This window comes from Lupinus angustifolius, chromosome LG17 (genome assembly GCF_001865875.1).
Source record: "Lupinus angustifolius cultivar Tanjil chromosome LG17, LupAngTanjil_v1.0, whole genome shotgun sequence".
Lineage (NCBI taxonomy): Eukaryota > Viridiplantae > Streptophyta > Magnoliopsida > Fabales > Fabaceae > Lupinus > Lupinus angustifolius.
Genome location: NC_032025.1, coordinates 4298198 through 4317977, shown reverse-complemented (window position 1 = coordinate 4317977; position 19780 = coordinate 4298198). Strand labels below are relative to the sequence as shown.

Here is a 19780-nt window from a genome sequence, read left to right as displayed (position 1 = left end):
GTCTTGACACTTTCTGTCTTCCATTTATTTCATGAGCTATGCAGTATCATTATCCTATTATAAAGATTTATAATATAGTTATTACATGTTGAATACATTTTTTTCCTGTTCTTTTATTCACTTTAGCATATGTTTTTAGGCTACCACTTATCTTTCTCAAAAACTTAAATATTTCTCCTCCCATCTATATTTTTTAGATTTTAATTGAATTGGTTATATCTAATTTTTATTTTAAATTATCTTATAAATATTTTGTTGTTATTTCAATATCTATGTAAATTTAAACGTTTTATGCTATGCACGAAATACTTGCTAATAGTATTACTTAGAGCTGTCAAAATGGTCATAATTTAGGTACTTACCGGGCTTTTTAGTCTGACCGGACTATTATAAATCTAGGTTCGGGTCGGACTTATTCGGACGGGTTCGGGCTACCCATTTTACTTATATGTTTCAATCTTTCTTGAGACTTTTCGCATGGTAATAAGCACTAAATAAAAATTTACAAAACAACTTATAATAAAAAATAAATAATAAGTATTATGCTATTGTGCATTTAATTAGATTTAATTTTTACCAAAAAAATATAATAAATAAAATAACGTTAATAACAAAACTAAAATCAACATCAATTGTTATCATCGAGAACTTTACACAACCAAATTTAATATAATAGTTCACAGATAATATTTTTGTTAGTATCCAAATGTTTATATATTAAAGTGAAGTTACAAATTATATTATGTTAGAGAGCGATGGTCCAATAGAAATGAGAGATTTAATAAAAGAGGTATGTTAAAAATCATACACGTGGACTTAATATCACGTCTTAACTCAAACACAATGCAATAGATCTATAAGTTTGGTTGCATTTGGCATAACAAATATGTTAAGAAAAATTATACATTAATATCAAATCCTACATATTTTTTGAATAGATTAAATATATTAAAAGTTTAAAAAAAAAAAATTTAGTTTATGTATGTCTGCCCGCACAACCCGAAACCCGCTTAGGGTGGGTTTGGACTATCATTTAATATGCATAAATTATATCTCAGTTTTTTAGCCTGACCCGGTTTAACCTGAACCCGATATAGGCTGACCTGAACTCGTTCAGATATCCCATTTTGACACCTCTACTCTCACTGGTTTGTGGCCTTTGCAATGCAAAAGCTTTCAACTTTAATATTTATTTAATTATTTTTATTATACGTGTAATATGTAATTAAACATTAATTTAAACCAACTTTATTTTCAGCAGATAAGGAAATTTCAACTGTATATTTAATTTTAAATTGTATAAACATTGAAAATTATATATAATTATTCTCCAATAACCATTTATATAATCATACAACTTTTTTTCCAAAAATAATAAATGGAAAAAAATTTAAATTGTATATTTTAGATTGATACAACATTAAATAGGGATATTTAATTATATAGTAAGTATAATAAATAACTATTAATAAACATTAAAAATGAAATATAATAATTCCCAAATAATCATTTATGTAATTTTTTATATTAAAAAGGAAATGAACTAAAGGGAAATTGTATAAAAAATTATACAACTTTTATAAATTCAGCAGCTCCACTTTTGATCGGAATATATTATAGAAGATATAACATTGCATGCCAAAAAAGTCAAAGAAACAAAACTATATAAACAAATATTGTCAGAAGAAAAATGAATTTAAGATTTAATAATCCATCTTTATATATAAAAATATAAGTAGACCACCTATGAATTTCTCAATTGTCTAAAATAAAGTAATAAACATTCTAATAACCCACTAAATTCCTAATTTTTTAATTTAATAACATTATAATTGGTCAATAGGATATGATTTAATATTTTTTTCATGACTAAACTCTAAACTATCAACGAGTGTTGGTTCAAGTAATACATGTTTGATTTCCCTTAAGCAAGAAGCAAGAACCGAGTTCGAGTATTATGGATGGAAAAATGTTCATTGAGAAAGTTAATCTCACATACATGTGGATGTTCCCAGCTCCAACAGAATTATCTCCGGTGCGAGGATACATGTCACAAAAAAAAAACTCTAAACTCATATCTTATTGATATGAATTGACATTTATCATGAACATGAATAATTTCATCTATTATCCATTATCTAATAGTTTTAGAAATGTAGTAAGTATTGAACTTTGTGGATACAAATAATTATAAAGACCCCTTCCCCTCCAATTTCACCCATTTTCTTTTCATGCCCTAATCAACAATTCCAGCACTGCACAGATCAAGGTAATGCTCTCCTCTCATTTTCTTTCCCATTTTCCACTTTCGATTATTTTCAATTCCAGTTCCTATTGTTCCATCATTTCATTTTCTGCTTATTGTGCTCATATTCTTATTAAAATCGAGATCCCCCTATTTTTCACTTGATTCGGCCTCCTCTGATAAATCGAGGCGTTTCTCTTACTGGGTTTTTTTTATCGCATAAACTTTCAATTCCATTTGCTGATCCTGTAAGTGTGTGGCAATTTGGGGAAAATCAAGGATGTTCTTTTTTTCTTAAACTCGAGTGAATTGTTCATCCCATAACCCTAATTTTAGTGCTTCTGAGAAGAAAAAAAATACAATTCTATTGTTGCATTGGGCTCTTTTGTTTGCATTCTATCTCTCAATTTAACACTGTGAGTTACACTGACAAGAATTTCAGCTTCGATTTCTAACCCTAATTTTGCAATTCTTTGTGCATTGGTACCAACAAGAGCAGGTCATCAATCAAATTGTAATCTAGTCTCCAAATAATTTGTAACTGGCGATTCTCTAGTTTTTACTTCAAACTGCAATGCGGGGCTATGACAGAGAAGTAACCATTCTCAAATCTAGGGATTCCCATTATTATTCTTTTTTTTGGATTATTTTCTTCCTTAATTGAATCACCTTGTATGGGAACTTTTTATCCTACTTGCAGGAACCAGAGGATTATGGCGATTACGATGATTATGAGGATGAGGGAGGTGAAGAATATGAAGAAGAGGAGGAATACGGAGAGGAAGAACCTCGCAAGCCCACAAAGGAAGAACTGGAGTACCTTGAGTTGAGGCGAAAGTTGAAGGAATCAATCAGAAGACAGATGAAGAAGGAGAGTAGTTCTTCCCTTGCAGGTTCCAGTGGTAGAAAGAAGAAACTTCCTTATGATAAGTGAGTCTTTAAATCATCTTTGAACATTATATATTGCTGTGTGTGCTAGAAACACTTTATACAAGAGTGTTTTGAGGAGTCTCAAGTCTCAATCATTTAAAAAAGTACCATGTATTGAGTTGGGATTTCGCACAAGAGTAAAGTTTTGTTTTATTTTTATGTTAGTAAGTTCTATTGCTCCTTTTCCCATACATCGTGTACCAATGCCTGAGGGTGTGGTGGCATTGCATTGATTAAGGGTCTGTTTGTGAGTTGAGTTTTGAAGGGGAAAGGGAAAGCTTCAAAGTCATCTCTAAAGTGTATTACTGTATTTCATGGCTCTGAAGTCTTCCCTTTCCCTTCCTTCACTTCCAAAACCCAACAATCCAACTCGCAAATGAACCCTAAGTTGTTTCAGGGACAAAAACTCATATCAGCCTCATTTTTTGGAGGCTTTTCTACAATCATTTAAACTTTCTTGCTTGTATAGATATTAATTATACATGCTATGTGCTCTTCATCAATATGGTTTTTGTTTGGTTTGCGTGGATGGGATGAAAATCGTTAGCAGGGAGGATGTTTTAATATTGTCTTCAATCTTAATGTTGCTGCAGTTATGGATCCTTTTTTGGCCCTTCTCAACCAGTTATTGCTCAGAGAGTAATTCAAGAGAGCAAGTCATTCTTAGAAAATGAGCATTTGGCACCCAGGCCGTCAAACTCAACTCACACTGTATGTGTTCAGAACCTTTGTTATGGATTAGTTATAAATCTTTTTTTTATGATACTAGCAATCTTCATTTCAAGCCATTATATTTAGGTATAATTTTACTTATCTTTTAGGTTTGCTGTGTGTTATATGTATAGTGATCTCATATATGTAAATTTATTGTTAGGGGTCTAATTGCAACTGGTACCAATTTATCACATAACAATGCACTAAAAAGCTAATAAGTAAATAAAGTTTCATACAAAGCTTGTTCCGTTTAAATAAATTATACAATTAAGTTTAGAGGGATCCTGGGGGATACCTAAATCAGTTCTAACAATGTTTTGTCAAGGCACATGATTTATGATAGAGCATCATGACATTGTTTATCCATGTAGCAGACCCTACCTGGTTGGACTAATGCTTGATTGTTGATGTTTTTGTATTAATGTTTTAACTTTTATTTAAAGTTTGTTAAGCATGACTTCATATTGTGAAGCTCTTAGGAGTGTAACTGAAATGTGATTTGACGTCAGTATTCTACTCCCATTCACGAAGAACTGAGATGTTAAACATTTCCCAAGTTTCTTTATGCATTGTTTTGTACCATTTCATTTATAAAAAAATCAAACTCCTTTAGTCATCTATTTTGCTCGATAACTTTTGCTATCTGGTTTTCACATTACTGGGAATATGCCGCAGTTAGGTGTTCTTTAATGTCCTTTTTGCTTTGTAGTATTTCTGTGATGATGTTTTCTCATATTATTCCTGTCTGCAGAACAAGAACTCAAATAGAGTATCTACTGGAGGATTGAAGTCTTCATCTCATAGTCAGGTGCCACCCAAAGTCAGTGAGGTATTGCAGCTATTGTGTGTGAGGCTTCACTTATAATGTAACTTTTTAGTCCAAATTCTAAAATGGTTGTGATGAACTGTTTTGTTCAAACAGAAGATAGTTAAAGCCCAGAAACTGAAGGATACTAGAGATTACTCATTTCTTTTGTCTGATGACGCACCAGCGCCTAAGAAAGAGCCCCCTCCTCGGAATATATCTGTGCGCAATTCTGGTATGTTACTGCTTGGTTATATGTTCATGCAGTGTTTGTTGTCGGGGTTAAAATATGTTACTGTAATTGAGGAAACTTATACAGGGTTTTTGCTGATGTTGAAGAGGGACGGCCAACCCAAGTTGCAGGGAAGAGTAAACAACCTATGATGAATGGTGGCAAGCTTGTTCGTGGCAGTGGTGAGGATCGGAAACTTATTTCTGGGCCTGGTCATTTGCCTCCTAAACCAGGGTCCCACTATAAGTTAAGCTCTGCCAGTAAGGCCAGTAATACACTAGCTGATTCTAGAAAAACGTTTGGTAGCAGTAGTGGTAATGGGCCAGCTGTTTCTAGAAACCAGCTTGGTAGCAATAGTGTTAGCAGACCAGCTGATTCTAGAAGACAGCTGGGTAGCAATAATGGTAACAGACCGGCTGATTCTAGAAGACAACTTAGTAGCAATAGTGGTAACAGACCGGCTGATTCTAGAAGACAGCTTGGTAGCAATAGTGGTAACGGACCAGGCCGGCCTGTGGGGCCAAAAGGCCTACCTTCAAGGATGCCTGTTAGTCTCATGGGGAATAAATCTTCTACAACTGGTATGAAAAACCCTGTAAATGGTGTGAACAGACCGCTTCCTTCAAAGGTGCATTCGTCTGTTCAAAAGCAGAATGTCGAACAAAGAAAGGACTTACGAGATCAGAATAAACCTAAGTTGGTACCAAGACAACCAGTAGGACCAACAAAAGTTCAGGTGTGATGCTATAAATACATATACTTGTATATGCATAATGGATTTTTTGTTTGAAGTTGTACTGTAGCTCTGTATTAAGATATATGTTGACTTGCTTGATAGATAAAAAAGCCACCGCTTAAGCCAAATCCAAAGCATTCTCAGTCGCAAGATCACCGCCCTAAGAATAAGGCTGTGAAACGACATGCTGATGATGGGGAGGATGAAATGGATTTTAGGAGTATGATCAGATCAATGTTTAAGTAAGCTCTTTATATTTTGCATTAATAAGTAGATAATCTTGATTTCGTTATACTATTTGTGTGGCGAGATTTGTGAAGTAACTTTCTTTGAATTATGTTGTATGTATCTTCATTTCTACACCATGACAAGCAAACAATTATTGTTACCATTTAGCTGGTGTTTGCAAGTTAATTTTTTGACGTTGGAATTCATCCACATATACAGAGTTCTTATGTTTCTTACTAACCTAGATTGGGTTGTTGGGATAGACCTTCAACTATAACAGAGAATAAGGCTAGCCTTGTATGAAGGTTAAGGGTCAATTTTGGCTGTAAAACTCTGATCTGTTGACTGTTATTATTTTTTCAAGGGCAAACTTATCTGCCAATTTATAGCTGATGTACACCCTTTCTTTGTTCATTTTGAATTCAGAAGTGTTCCCCAAACCATTCTATTAATGTTTTGACAGTAATTATAACATTTTTTGGTTTGAAGTGCTTGATTTCAGACTACTGATTTTGTAATGTTTCTGAATGCTTGACTGGTTTTTAGTCCCCGTCTGATTACTTATGATAAATAATAGTTGACAATCATTTTGTTGGATTGTTTGCAGTTACAACCCCAACAAATTTGCTGATGACGACAACGATGATAATATGGAGGCAGGCTTTGATGAAATCTTGAGGGAGGAAAGGAGGAGGTTTGTTTCTTGAGCTTAAAAGCATGCTATAGTATTTATATTCACTATGTTTTTAAATCATAGTTTTCCTTGTTTCTTTTGCCCAAAACACGACCTATGTGAGGACAAGAGACTATTTTATCTTATAAATTTTCTTTGTAAGAAACTTGCTCTGAGACTTATAGTGCCTATTGATGCTTATAAAGTTATAATTCTGCAGTCTTTATTTTCCCCCTGCCCCTTCTCTTTCCTCAAAATCTGATGCATCCCATTTCTGTTTCTCATTCTTTTTTCCTGATTTCATGATTGCCTTTCAAATGATTTTGATGTGTTTATTGTATATAGCAGAATTTGTGAATATTTTATATTAAGTGATATTTTAGGGTGTTGATGATTTTGTGTGATATATGCAGCGCCAAAATTGCTAAAGAGGAGGATGAGGAGCAACTTAGGTTGATAGAAGAGGAGGAGGAAAGAGAGCGGAGACGAAGAATGGCCAAGAAGCGTAGGCTTGGCTAGTAGCGGTGGATGCCACCCTTGGCTTCCATTGTTTGGTTCAAATGTGAATTTAATTGCCTTCAACCAAAGGCTGTTTGATTATGAGTTTTGAATTAGTTAATTCATCAATGATGATAAAAATCTTTTCAAATTTGATGTTAGTTAAGAGTAACTTGGAAAATGAAGTGATGTTTTATGTATGATTAAAATGAATAATGCTAGTTGTATAATTCTTGTGGATAATACTAGAGTATAATTTCTTTTATTACTAATATTAATCATACAACTCCAATGGCAACAACAACTAACATCAGTGCACTTTCATAATTCTCAGCATGAAGTTTTATAGAAGCTGTGTTGTTATTTTCTGTCTTGAAATTGTCTTTAGTTATCGGGGTTGTGGATATCTTGGTGCATAAAAACAAATTGAGTACACCATTTCATTAATGGTAAGTAAAGTAGCCAATTTAGACACTTTTGAGATTTTAGGTTTATCCGTTTTGCATGATCCTTTACTTAGTTAAATGTACATTGTTTTATTTTGTTATCTAAATACTCCCCGAACATATTTACTCAATTCAAAACATAAGACATTACTTGAAGGGAACAATGATGTGATATGGAAATTCTAAAAGTTCAAGAAAAAACTCGAAGAAATTGCATAAAGAAAATTTTAGACTTATGTGTTATTAGAAGTAGGAAAAGTTATAGAAAAGTTCAAGAATAATGAATATGAAAACTAACTAGTTTTTTCCCAAGCACCCAATTTATACAAATCTAGAATTGGCAGGAAAAGTAGTTACACCTAAAAATCAGTTATGGGCGGTTACACCTTGCCCAATAGCTAGCTTATATCATCATACAATGAATATAAGGTAATGCTCCTCTTCCTATAGAATGAACACAACTAATACAGGCAGCTTCCTTTTATGTATCATGATGGTATACCCAAGGATTCATATCAAGTCAATTTTCTCATCCACTTTCTAGTCCATGCTCACCACGTTCACATGACACTGGTGTATGTATTACCTTCAATACTATTGTCTGTGTCTAGGGAAAAGTGGGTCACATCATACTACAATCGACCATGTGGAAAATAGTGAACGGCGGTCTGATACTAAAATGGATCTATGTTCCCTTTACATGTGGGGTTCAAACTTCAAAGCATAAAATGCATACTGTTTTGTTAATTATTGTAACTTTTAAGTCTAACCATGGAAAGAAACTTGTAACATATACTGTGTTTGTATGCGTACTTCACTACTTTCCAATGTACGTTTCATGTATCCTTTTTCTTTGGGACATTCCGGGGACCAGTGAAGTCCATGTAGTGCATGTATGGAGCATCCACACAAACGTACTTTTTGACTTTTTTCAGCTATGACACCTTCAAATTTTGAGTAAGTATTGTATATCACAGATTAAATTGCTCAAAATCCTGAAAGAGAATTGAGATAGTTAAATATACTGTCCAAGTGCTTTTCAAGATTTCTCTATTACATGTGGTATTTGTATTTGTATGGTGCACATTTAGAATTATATATTATTGCAATTTAGTTTGGTGAACTATCAAGATAGGATAAGACTACATTGTTGCCCTATCTTCTCTCCCTACCTCAATGTTTAGTACATACCAAACACTCAACATGATAGGAGCTTAGTCATATGTTCTTATCTTGTTTTCTATTATATTGTGTCCTTTTATTATCCTCATTATCAAATTGGCCTTTTATTCATTTAATTTCTATGATGATAACTATCAAACCAAAAATCCATAATAAATTAATAATGTTTAAGAAGTCAATAAATGATATAAAAATTGAGAATAATTTGACTAAAAAAATTTCATTAAATTTTGCATTTATTCCACAATTAATTATCATAAATTTGACCACCTTTCTAATAAGTGAAAAAATGAAATAAAAGTTATTAAGAAAACAAGTAGGAATATAAATTAGTGCATTGAAAATTGGAGAAACGTGGAGAGTTGTTGCATCCAAATCCCAAGGTGTACTGAAAAAATTATTAAGAGAGTGACACATTGAAAAGTGGAGAAAAATTTGGAAGAAAAATTAAGAAAATTATTAAGTTAGGTAGGAAAATATTTAATTAAATAATGGTAAATTTGAAAAAAAATGCATATAATTTATCTTCATTTTATAAAACAGAGAGAGATTTAAAATAACATAAAAAGGTAAAACATCATTTTTTTCCAGATGGATGGAATATATAACAGTAGTTATTGTTAGAAGGTTTAACATTGAAGGTTTTTTTATAACTGGAATATATAACTGTAGTTGATCTTGTTGCATTGTTTTATGGTCTTGTTCTGCAAAAGTATCAATCTTTGTTAGAACTGTGCAAAATTTGAGACTGAGGTAGATAACTTTAGGGCTGCTGCACAAGTATCCTTTTATAGAAAAACATATATACACCAATATATTTTATTATCATTAACTTTTAAATAAAATTGATATAAATGAATAATAAATAATATATTGATTATGTATAAATTTTTATATTTTTTGTAGTTAAATATATACTCATCCTTTTATTGTGTCCTTATGTGCCAGTATTGTGATTTCAAAAGTGTAACAACAAATGGGTCCCCAGATAACAAAACTCCTTGTAATGATGTGTATGCACGACATGCTCCGGAAAAAAAAAACAAGAAAGAAAGTAAAACTCAGACTTAGTACAAAATAAGAACGTGCGTTTGTGATGGGCACATCCACCAACCTTGGTGTTATTTAGGTGAGTTTTTTAATCTTCCAACAAAATTTTATTATTCTATGCATATAATCATAATCCAATCCCTTACAATGTGCCTAACTTTGAGGAGATGATGGTTAGATATTGTAAACTTAAACGTGAGGTCTACTTTGAAAAAAATGATTTTTGCATATAATCATAGTGTGTACAACATGTATATATAGTGATCCTCAAATAATGATGGAATCAATCATTAATTCTATGATGTAGATTTCCTATGAATTAGTCATCATGAGTGCTAGGATTGCTCATGTGATTTAAATGCCATAGTTGATTCCTTATATCAAGGGATTTGATTTAGTGGAGGAGTGATGGTCCTCATTACACCCCGCAAGATTGGGTCACCACTGGTGACATCAAGCTTGTCTCAAAGCAGAGCAAATTTGACTTTGGGTAGCGGCTTTGTAAGAATATCCGCAATTTGATCGTTGGTTGAGATGTGAGAGATGGTTAGCTTTCCCATTTGAACCAGTTGACGAACAAAATGATAGTCAAGGGCAATGTGTTTCATACGTGAATGGAACACTGGATTTGAGCATAAGTATGTTGCACCAATATTGTCACAGAATAACTTAGGAGTGTGAGTTTTGACGCCAAGTTCTCCAAGGAGGTTGAACAACCACATGATTTCAGCTGAGGTGTGTGCAATGGATCTATATTCGGCTTCTATGGAGGATCTGGTCACTGTTCTTTGTCGTTTTGACAGCCAAGAGACTGGATTTCCACCAAAGTAAATAACAAAGGCAGAGGTAGAAGTTTTATCATCTAGATTTCCTCCCCAATCAGCATCACTGAAGGCATTGAGGGTTAGCTGCATCAGTTTCTTGAGTGTTAAGCCATAGTTGAGTGTAAGTTTGAGCTATTTGAGAATATAACGTTTGAGTTGTTGAAGATGAGTTTGAGTTGGTTTGTGCATGAATTGAGAGAGTTTGTTGATGGCAAAGGACAAATTTGGACGCGTGAGTGTGAGGTATTGTAATGCACCAATAATTGATCTGAAGTTTTGAGCATCAGCAGGGGCAGAGCCATCCTGTAATGTAAGTGGTGTGGATGTGGCAATAGGTGTGCAGGTTGTCTTGGCTCCTGTCATGTGGAATTTATCCAATAAATCACGAATGTAGCCATGTTGAGTGAGTAGAAGGCCTTGCTTGGTTGAGATGAGCTCAATGCCGAGGAAGTATTGAGGATATCCAAGGTATTTGAGGGAAAACTGGAGTGAAAGTTTGGCCATGAAGTTGTGGAGGAAGTTGTTGTCACTGCCTGTTAATAGAAGGTCATCAACATAGACCAAAAGGAAGGCTTTGATTCCATGTGTGTTGTAGATGAACAGAGAGCTATCACTAAGGCTCGTGTGAAATCCATAGGAGATAACAAATGCCTTTAATGAATCGTGCCAAGCCCGAGGTGCTTGCCTCAGACCATAGATTGCTTTTCTGAGTTTGCATACATGATGAAGGAACTCAGTGTGCACGAAACCAGGTGGTTGGTGCATGTAAACATTTTCATATAGAGTGCCTTGTAGGAATACATTGTTTATATCTAGTTGATGCATAGGCCATTTGTAGTGAAGCACAAGAGTGAGAACAACCTTAATAGTTTGGGGTTTAACCACTAGTGAAAATGTTTCTTTGAAGTCAATGTTGGGTGTTTGCGTGAAGCCTTTTGCAACTAGTCTGGCCTTGTATCTTGCAATTGTACCATCTAGATTTCTTTTGATTCGGAATAGCCACTTGCAGCCTACTAGGTTCTGAGCTTCTTCCATAGGTACTAGGTTCCATGTACCATTGGTCATGAGAGCATCAAATTCTGCTGAGCAGGCTTGTCTCCAATGAGGGATCTTGAGAGCTGGAGTTATTGTGGAGGGTTCAAGGTTTTCTGGCAGGTCATGTTTTGTGGCAGTGAGTATATGTTTTGGCTTGAAGATGTTGTTTTTGGATCTGGTGGTCATAGGGTGATTTCTGTGGGGTGAGTTGGTGATGGAGTTATGGAGTGGTGGAGAGTGGTTGGATGATGTGGTATGAGGTAGGTTGGGTTGGGGAAGGTTAATGGTGTTAGAATATGTGGTGTGGTTGAGAGGAATGATGGAGGGAAGTGTGGTTTCAGTTGCAGGGGCAGGAGGATTTGGGTTTGGTTGTTGGATTAAGGAGGCATATGGAAAGGAGTTTTCAATGAATTGGACATGCATTGAGGTGTAAACTCTGTTGGAAAGAGGTTCTAGGCAAAGATATGCATATTGACTTTGTGAGTAGCCCAGGAAAATGTAGGGTAAGGATCTGTGTTGAAGTTTATTTGTGTGTAGGGTCTCAACCATGAGAAACATAAGCAACCAAATGAATGGAGCTTAGTGTACTCAGGTGGTTTGTTGAACATTACTGTGAAGGAGGACTTCATGTTAAGCTTGGCAGTGGGCATTCTATTGATCAGATATGTTGTTGTGAGGAATGCATAGGACCAGAATGTAGCTGGTAGGTTGGCATGATGTAACAGAGCCCTACCTGTTTCTACTATGTGTCTATGTCTTCTCTCTGTCGCGCCATTTACCTCTGGTGTGTGAGGTGGGCTAGTGAGATGAGTAATGCCTTGGGAAGCCATGAAGTGTTTCAATTTGATGAATTCACCACCATTTCGGAGAACACTGTCACAATTGGTAAGTTAAAATACTTTTCAACAAGACTTTTAAACTAAACAAAGATGGAAAATAAATATGACTTATTATTCATTGGATATAACCAAATATATTTAGAGAAATGATCAACTAAAATTAAGTAATAAAGTGATCCATCTGATGATTTGATAGGAGCAGGGCCCCATACATCTGAGTAGAGAAGTTCCAGTGGTTTAGTGTTGTGAAGACGATGACTAGAGAATGGGAGCTTGTGACTCTTGGCACAATGATAGGAGATGCAATCATAGGTAACATGAGGTCTTAGAGGAATAGAGTTGTGATTTGCCAGATGCTTGATTATTTTGATTGAAGGATGACCAAGTTTGTGATGCCATGTTGAAGTAGATTGAAGACTAGTGAGGTGAGAATGAGGTGAAGGAGTTGTGTTGTTGTTGAAAGGTAGGTGGTAGAGGTGTTTAAGAGGTCCTTGTAGTAGTGTTTGGCCCGAAGTCAGGTCCTTAACAATGAAGCAATCAGAGAAGAATTCAACAGAGCATTGGTTAGTTTGACATAGTTTAGAAACAGATACAAGATTAGTTGTTATATTAGGGACATACAAGACTTGTTTAAGAGACAAAGAATTAGTGTTGGTTGGTATTTTAGTGTGTACAATGTGAGTTATTTGCAAACCTGAGCCATCTGCAACAAGTACTTGATCTGAGCCTGGGTATGTGTTGAGTGATGTGGTGAGATGCTCCAGTGTCCATTATCCAACTGGAGTTCTGCATTGGTGAGGTGTGAGTGGCCATGTGAATTGAGGACCTTGTCACATGCCTCTTAGGATAACCATGGATTTTGTAACATTTCTTTGCACTGTGGCCTGGTCTTTCACAAAATTGGCAGACGACTTGATGGACAGAGTTATGTAATGTTGAGGGTGTGGGAGCATTGTGTGTAGGTTTGTACCTTTGTTGCCCTCTGAATCTTGTAGCTGCATGTGCTGTAGGGACTAGAGGAGTGGATTGTTGATGGTTGTCACGAGATAGAATTGTTTCAAAATCCATTAACTTCTCATGTAGTTCAGCATGGGTGATTGGAGTCTCTCTCCTGCATAATGCTGCAGAAATTTCTTTGTAGTCTGTACTCAGACCATTTAGTATGTGAATAACTAGATCTGTGCTATCTAGAGGGTTGTCAATGATGGCTAGTTCATCAGCAATGGCCTTTACCCCTTGAAGATAGGCAGCCATAGGTTGTGTGCCTTTGGTGAAAATGGTGATCTTTTGCTTGAGGGTCATGATGCGCACTCTGGATCTACTAGTATACATGGTTTTCAAGGTCTCCCACGCTTGTAAGGAAGATTGGACCGTGCCAAGGTGAGTGACAACGGTTGCAGCCACAGAGGAGATAATTCCATGCAGGATGAGTTGATCCTGACAAATCCAGTGTGTGTATGTTGGATTGATGAGGGATGAGTTTTCATCCAAGTGTTTGGGTGGACAGATGATGCTGCCATTGATGTATCCTAAGAGATCATATCCTGTTAGAAGGGATATGAATTGCAGACGCCAAGCTGGATAATTCTCTCCATCAAGTTTAATGTAAAGTTGTGAGCCAACATTGAGAACAACAAGTTTATCAATGTTGCTGAAAGGAGTGTTGTTTGGGGTGGCCTCAGTTTCAGAGGTGGAAGAATTCATGCTGCTGTGATGGAGACAGCAAGGCTGGATCAAAAAAATTGCAGTTATGCTTGGACAACTCTTGATACCATGAAGAAAATGATTTTTGCATATAATCATAGTGTGTACAACATGTATATATAGTGATCCTCAAGTAATGATGGAATCAATCATTAATTCTACGATGTAGATTTCCTATGAATTAGTGATCATGAGTGCTAGGATTGCTCATGTGGTTTAAATGTCATAACTGATTCCTTATATCAAGGGATTTGATTTAGTGGAGGAGTGATGGTCCTCATTATACTTGTCGTAACATTTTATCTTTATTCCTTGACCCACCTTCCACAATCCGACAGAAAAAGTACCCAAAAACTACAACCAGGTGCAGTACATCATCTTTTTTATTTTGGTAACAAGTATTCTCACCCTTTTTTATAATAAACTAATTCTTTTGGGCGTGTTACTCTTGTGGCTCAAAAGAATTGAATTCTTACCATTTTGATCATATTAGAATGTTGGGATTAGTGAAGTCTTACACCACTAAATTAATATCTTGTTAGTAGTACATCATCTTAATTTTAAAATAAAATATGAGAAAACATGTATAGAGAGTAAATTAGTTTTATACATTGTTGCACTCTCATCCATCACTATTATATGTTTAATTATCATTGAGTCATTGAAAAAAAGAAAAAAACATAATACAAATAAATAATAGATGATGGCAGAGTCAATCATGACATGAATATCACGGTTTATAAAATTCATCATTATGGGTGGGGCATATATTTTTTTGTTCTCCTTTTCTTTCCCATGTATGTAGTGTCAATCCATTATAACCAATAAAACTAAGAGTGGAATATGTATGTAAACGGTCAATGACAATTAAGAGTCGAGTAAAACAACTAATAATTTGAATGATGCAGTGATTATGGAGAGTGGCTGATACTGGATTCGTAACAAAATCCTTTGTCCTCATCTCTCTCTTTTGGTTGGGTGAGTCACTTGCATTTGTCAGTCACATCTACATTTTTGTACTTTGCTCTATCTTTCAGTCACTTCTTGTCTTAACCCATTACTCTCTTCTACTTTCTGCATTTCCCATTCATTTTCTTTACAATTTGGAATCTCCATCACTCACAGATTCACTTAAAAAATCCTTCTTTTTTGTGCCTTTCAATTCAAATCAATTGGGTAGGCATTTGTTACATTCTGCTCTACATAAAATCAGACCGCACTCTTTTCTTCTGTTTTTTTTTTCTGTTGCTCACTCTTATAGTCCTATATAAGTATATAACCATCTCACAAAAAGTGTTAGTTTTGTTTATTTCTTTTCATTCAATTCTTTGGGAGACAGCTAAAAGCACTGTAAGATTCTAATTCTACCTTTGTTCAAAAGTCAATTTTTTTTCCTATATACTGTATACTTGTATAGTGTATATTGTATTCTATCGTCAAATGTTTGGTTGAAAATTGGTATGCTTGCTTTTGTTTTTGTTCCTGTCTAATTTAGTTAGATGATCGCTGACTTGATGACTCGCTCGCTCCATTACTAATTGGCCCTCTTATATTGCAATTGTGGATATTGTGAAGAATTTGTCTTTATGTATTCAACTTATGGTTAAGTGATAAAACTTGAATTATCCTACCCTTTTCTGGAATTATTTTTTTATATACCATTCACTGGGTTCTTATTTCAATCTATAAAACATTTTGCTTAGCCTGAGGAAGTGAGAGGAAGATGGAGTGTCACTTTCTTTAACCTAAACTGTCCACATCTCACAGTTTTGTATTACTCCATATAACATGAGATATAATTCGCCAACAAAATATTAGTAATTATAATTATAATTTAAAAAAATTTGAATCAATGAGAAGTGATGGTACATAAAATGATATAAAATATGGTCACACGTGCACCACACCTAAACCTTATTTTCTATTTTAGTAAGCATAAAGAGAGTGGAAGATGGGTTGTCACTTTCTCTCACCTGTTAAACTCTGTACCAGAAAAGAAATCTATAAGCTTATCAAATTATTATTCTTTTGCCCCTTTTTGGCTTTTCCCTTGAATGCTTGTGCATATCTTCATATCCTCTGAAGGGTCTGAATTTCATACGGCTTTAAAAAAGGCTGACAGAAGAAAAACGATTGATCTTGTTGATTCTTATGTTATCTTATCACATGTCTCACAAAATCCTTCGTAATTTATTGTATATCAAATTTGGATGAGATCTCTCCTTATTCCATTTCTTTATAATTGCATCAGCAAGAAATTAATCTCATCAACTTCCAAAAGATTATAGGACTTGGTATGTATTCTTTTTTTCCTTTTTATACAGTTAATTGATACCTCTTAGATGTATTTTCTAAAACAACCAAGTATATAAAGCAAATGACTTGGTTTGTTATTACTTAATCAATGTCATACATACCCCTTATTTTGACATTAATTCAAAATTCCAATAATTTGTCTCTAAACTTCCCCTACCTTGAACTTCTAACACATTTGTATGGGAACATAACGAATTTAATTAGAGACAATGACACAAGGAATTGTATTCTTGAAACATTAACGACCCTGTTTGCTCTGCTGCAATTGCAATGACAAGCTAAACCAAAAATGTTTGTCTGTATAATCTGTTTTGTGAAGGATCTTACATGTATTATAATTGTAATTTTACTTCACTTGTTCAAGTTTCTTAATCCTCTATTTTTCCCTCTTTAGAATTTTGATTTTTCAGATGGGAGATGTGGCTAAGGACCTTACAGCAGGGACTGTTGGAGGGGCAGCACAACTAATAACTGGACACCCCTTTGACACAATCAAGGTCAAGCTCCAAAGCCAGCCTATACCACTCCCTGGCCAGCCTCCCAAGTATTCTGGTGCAATTGATGCAGTCAAGCAGACAATAGCGGCCGAAGGCCCGAGGGGTTTATACAAAGGTATGGGAGCTCCACTTGCTACGGTGGCTGCTTTAAATGCTGTCCTTTTCTCGGTAAGGGGACAAATGGAGGCATTGTTGAGATCCCATCCTGGTGCCCCTCTCACTATAAGTCAACAGGTTGTTGCTGGAGCTGGAGCCGGAGTTGCTGTTTCCCTTCTAGCTTGCCCTACGGAATTGATCAAATGCAGGTCGAGATCACTCTTGATCTTTTTCTTATCATGACCCCTTTTCAATTTCTTTTTCTGTATTTTCTTTCTGTCAACTGCAAGATCAATTCTGTTTTTCCCTCCTGTTGCAAGATTTTTCAGTTTTTGTTTCAGTCCCTCTTTCAAAACAATAACATTCTAGCTAGAAATGAAGTAATAATTGTTCCAAGTTCATCTATTCTTGTTTGTTTTTCTGTGAAGTATCTCTTTTATTATGAGCTAATATAGGGTGCATTTGGATAAGCCATAAGAATAGTAATTTTAAGCTAGCAATAATAATTACTCTTTTTATCTCTTCTACTTCTCTAATTTTTTCAGAAGCAACTCATTTCTCCCAATAAGCAAACAAAACTGATTATAAAGGTTCTTACTTTAAGAATTTTGTACAAATTAGGAAGTATTGTCTTATTAAATGAAGTACTTTTATTGCCCCAAAAAAGCACAAACACACCCTTTATCATGTCTCTCATGGTTGACATGAAATAAAATAATCTAAGCTAAAGACGCTCCAGTTTTGGATTAATCTTGATTAACTTTTCTTGAATTTACTTCTCACATTATAAACTTATCACAAATACTCAGATCCATGTACTTATCTTCTAACTAACTGCTATGTCCATGGTAAAATCAGGTTGCAAGCACAAAGTGCCCTCACTAGTTCTGCTACAGCTGCAGTAACATTGAAATATGGAGGACCCATGGATGTGGCCAAACAAGTTCTGAAGTCAGAAGGAGGCATAAAAGGACTTTTCAAGGGCTTGGTTCCCACTATGGCGCGTGAAATACCAGGAAATGCTGCTATGTTTGGTGTATATGAAGCATTAAAGCAATATCTTGCAGGAGGCTCTGATACCTCAGGACTAGGTAGAGGTTCTCTTATTGTTGCTGGAGGCTTGGCTGGTGCTTCCTTTTGGGTCATGGTTTACCCAACTGATGTTGTTAAGAGTGTGATTCAAGTGGATGATTATAAAAGTCCAAAGTTTTCTGGTTCAGTTGATGCATTCAGAAAGATAAGATCTAGTGAAGGGTTTAAAGGCCTTTATAAGGGTTTTGCTCCTGCAATGGCCAGAAGTATTCCTGCAAATTCAGCATGCTTCTTGGCTTATGAGATTACAAGATCAGCTCTGTGATCATTGATTCATATAGATAAGACTTGATAATGGGTACCGTTGAATTCCATGTTTCTTTCATTTCCTTTTTATATTCCCAAAACTTGTCTCTCCATTATTGGAATTGATTATTTTCGTCATATTAGGATTGAATCATATTAAGAGGGCGAGTGCCTCAATATTGAAAATTTTAATTATGTATCTTTGAATTGCAGAAAACCAAGAGAGTAAAATCGAAGGCATGGTGTTTTTATCTTTACATTATCATTAAAACAAAATTAATATTGTTAACATAGAACATTTATTTATGCTTTATCATATGTACTTGAATGTGTTCATATTTAAACCATGAGGAATTCTACAAGATACCCTAAACACCTTTGATAACATAAATTCAAATTAAACAGTAGGCAAAAGTAAATAAATACTCTGAAAGTCATGATTGGAGAACAAAAAATACCACATTTTACACATGTGTTTTATTAGTTTGTTTAAGTAAGTTTATTACCTATTCATGTACTATAAATAAGGTCTTATGCCTTGATCAAATAATGAGAAAATTTCACAATATTCATTTTATGCTTCTGCATTATTTTCGCAATATGGTATCAGAGCATAAGACCTTATTTATAGTACATGAGTAGGTAACAAACTTACCTAAACAAACTAATAAAACACATGTGTAATAGCCTTGGAAGGTAAGAATAATCGTAGAAAATACACAGCGATGGTGACCACAACCTTCATAACGAAAGCTCAGATACCATATAAACTTTAAAAACTTCATCAGATTTATTTAAAGCAATTTCTTGCTCGGTGAAGGTTTACATGGCACTATGAATAGCTTGCAGAAGTGATATTTCTTGGGTAGCTAAGACACCTTTTGGATAAGATATGGAGATGCTTCAATCCAAAAGATTCAACCTCTACTCTCTTTTCTTTCTTGGTCTTCTTATTCTTCTTCATGGCTCCTACACCTTCTTTCATTTGCTTCTGATAGTATCTTGTAGTGGAAAAATAGGAAGGGAACCATATAAATGGCCATCAAGAAATGTAAGCATGGCTAATACAATAACTTTGCTAGAGTTGCATAATTGTGAAGTGAGATTCAATAGCAACAATAATATTTTTGTTCTCCTGAATATTATCTTGGTCGGAGTTGCTTTAGGTTGTCCGAGAGCATTAATCAAGCTGGAAGGCAAGAACAATTTCAGCTTCATTCTAGGGTTTAATCTCCATAACTTTTGGAGCATTTTGTTGTTGCTTAATCAATATCCATTTGAAGTTAAACCTTGTTCGTTGATCTTATTCACACACATTGCTTTGTGTTTGATCTTTTACCATAAAGAAGAAAGAAAGATAGAAAGAAAAAGATGAAGCAATATCAGTCCAAA

At 34.7% G+C, this 19780-nt stretch overlaps 2 protein-coding genes and 1 long non-coding RNA gene across 8 annotated transcripts; 2 read left to right on the top strand and 1 right to left on the bottom strand.

Annotated features, from left to right (window-relative positions):
- Positions 2157-7326, top strand: LOC109331929 (protein SPT2 homolog). 2 transcript variants are annotated; one of them, XM_019566730.1, is made up of 11 exons: positions 2157-2269; positions 2745-2840; positions 2946-3175; positions 3769-3886; positions 4641-4718; positions 4812-4929; positions 5034-5662; positions 5765-5904; positions 6498-6584; positions 6977-7117; positions 7152-7326. In XM_019566730.1, the coding sequence occupies exons 2-10, from the start codon at positions 2820-2822 to the stop codon at positions 7080-7082; spliced, it is 1527 nt and encodes a 508-aa protein (XP_019422275.1). In that variant the 5' UTR covers positions 2157-2269; positions 2745-2819; the 3' UTR covers positions 7083-7117; positions 7152-7326. The 2 variants fall into 2 exon arrangements, with proteins under 2 accessions (XP_019422275.1, XP_019422274.1); XM_019566729.1 differs by having other exon boundaries at positions 6977-7326.
- On the top strand, positions 10506-18476 carry LOC109331943 (mitochondrial carnitine/acylcarnitine carrier-like protein). Of its 5 annotated transcripts, none has more exons than XM_019566756.1 (3): positions 10506-10516; positions 16852-17259; positions 17909-18476. In XM_019566756.1, the coding sequence occupies exons 2-3, from the start codon at positions 16868-16870 to the stop codon at positions 18405-18407; spliced, it is 891 nt and encodes a 296-aa protein (XP_019422301.1). In that variant the 5' UTR covers positions 10506-10516; positions 16852-16867; the 3' UTR covers positions 18408-18476. The 5 variants fall into 5 exon arrangements, with proteins under 5 accessions (XP_019422301.1, XP_019422300.1, XP_019422298.1 ...); XM_019566755.1 differs by lacking the exon at positions 10506-10516 and adding an exon at positions 15073-15119; XM_019566753.1 differs by lacking the exon at positions 10506-10516 and adding an exon at positions 15142-15491.
- On the bottom strand, positions 15541-16174 carry LOC109331944. Its single transcript, XR_002105861.1, has 2 exons — positions 16055-16174; positions 15541-15891 (listed from the first exon to the last, which is right to left on the bottom strand). It is a non-coding gene; the product is annotated as an uncharacterized LOC109331944 (long non-coding RNA).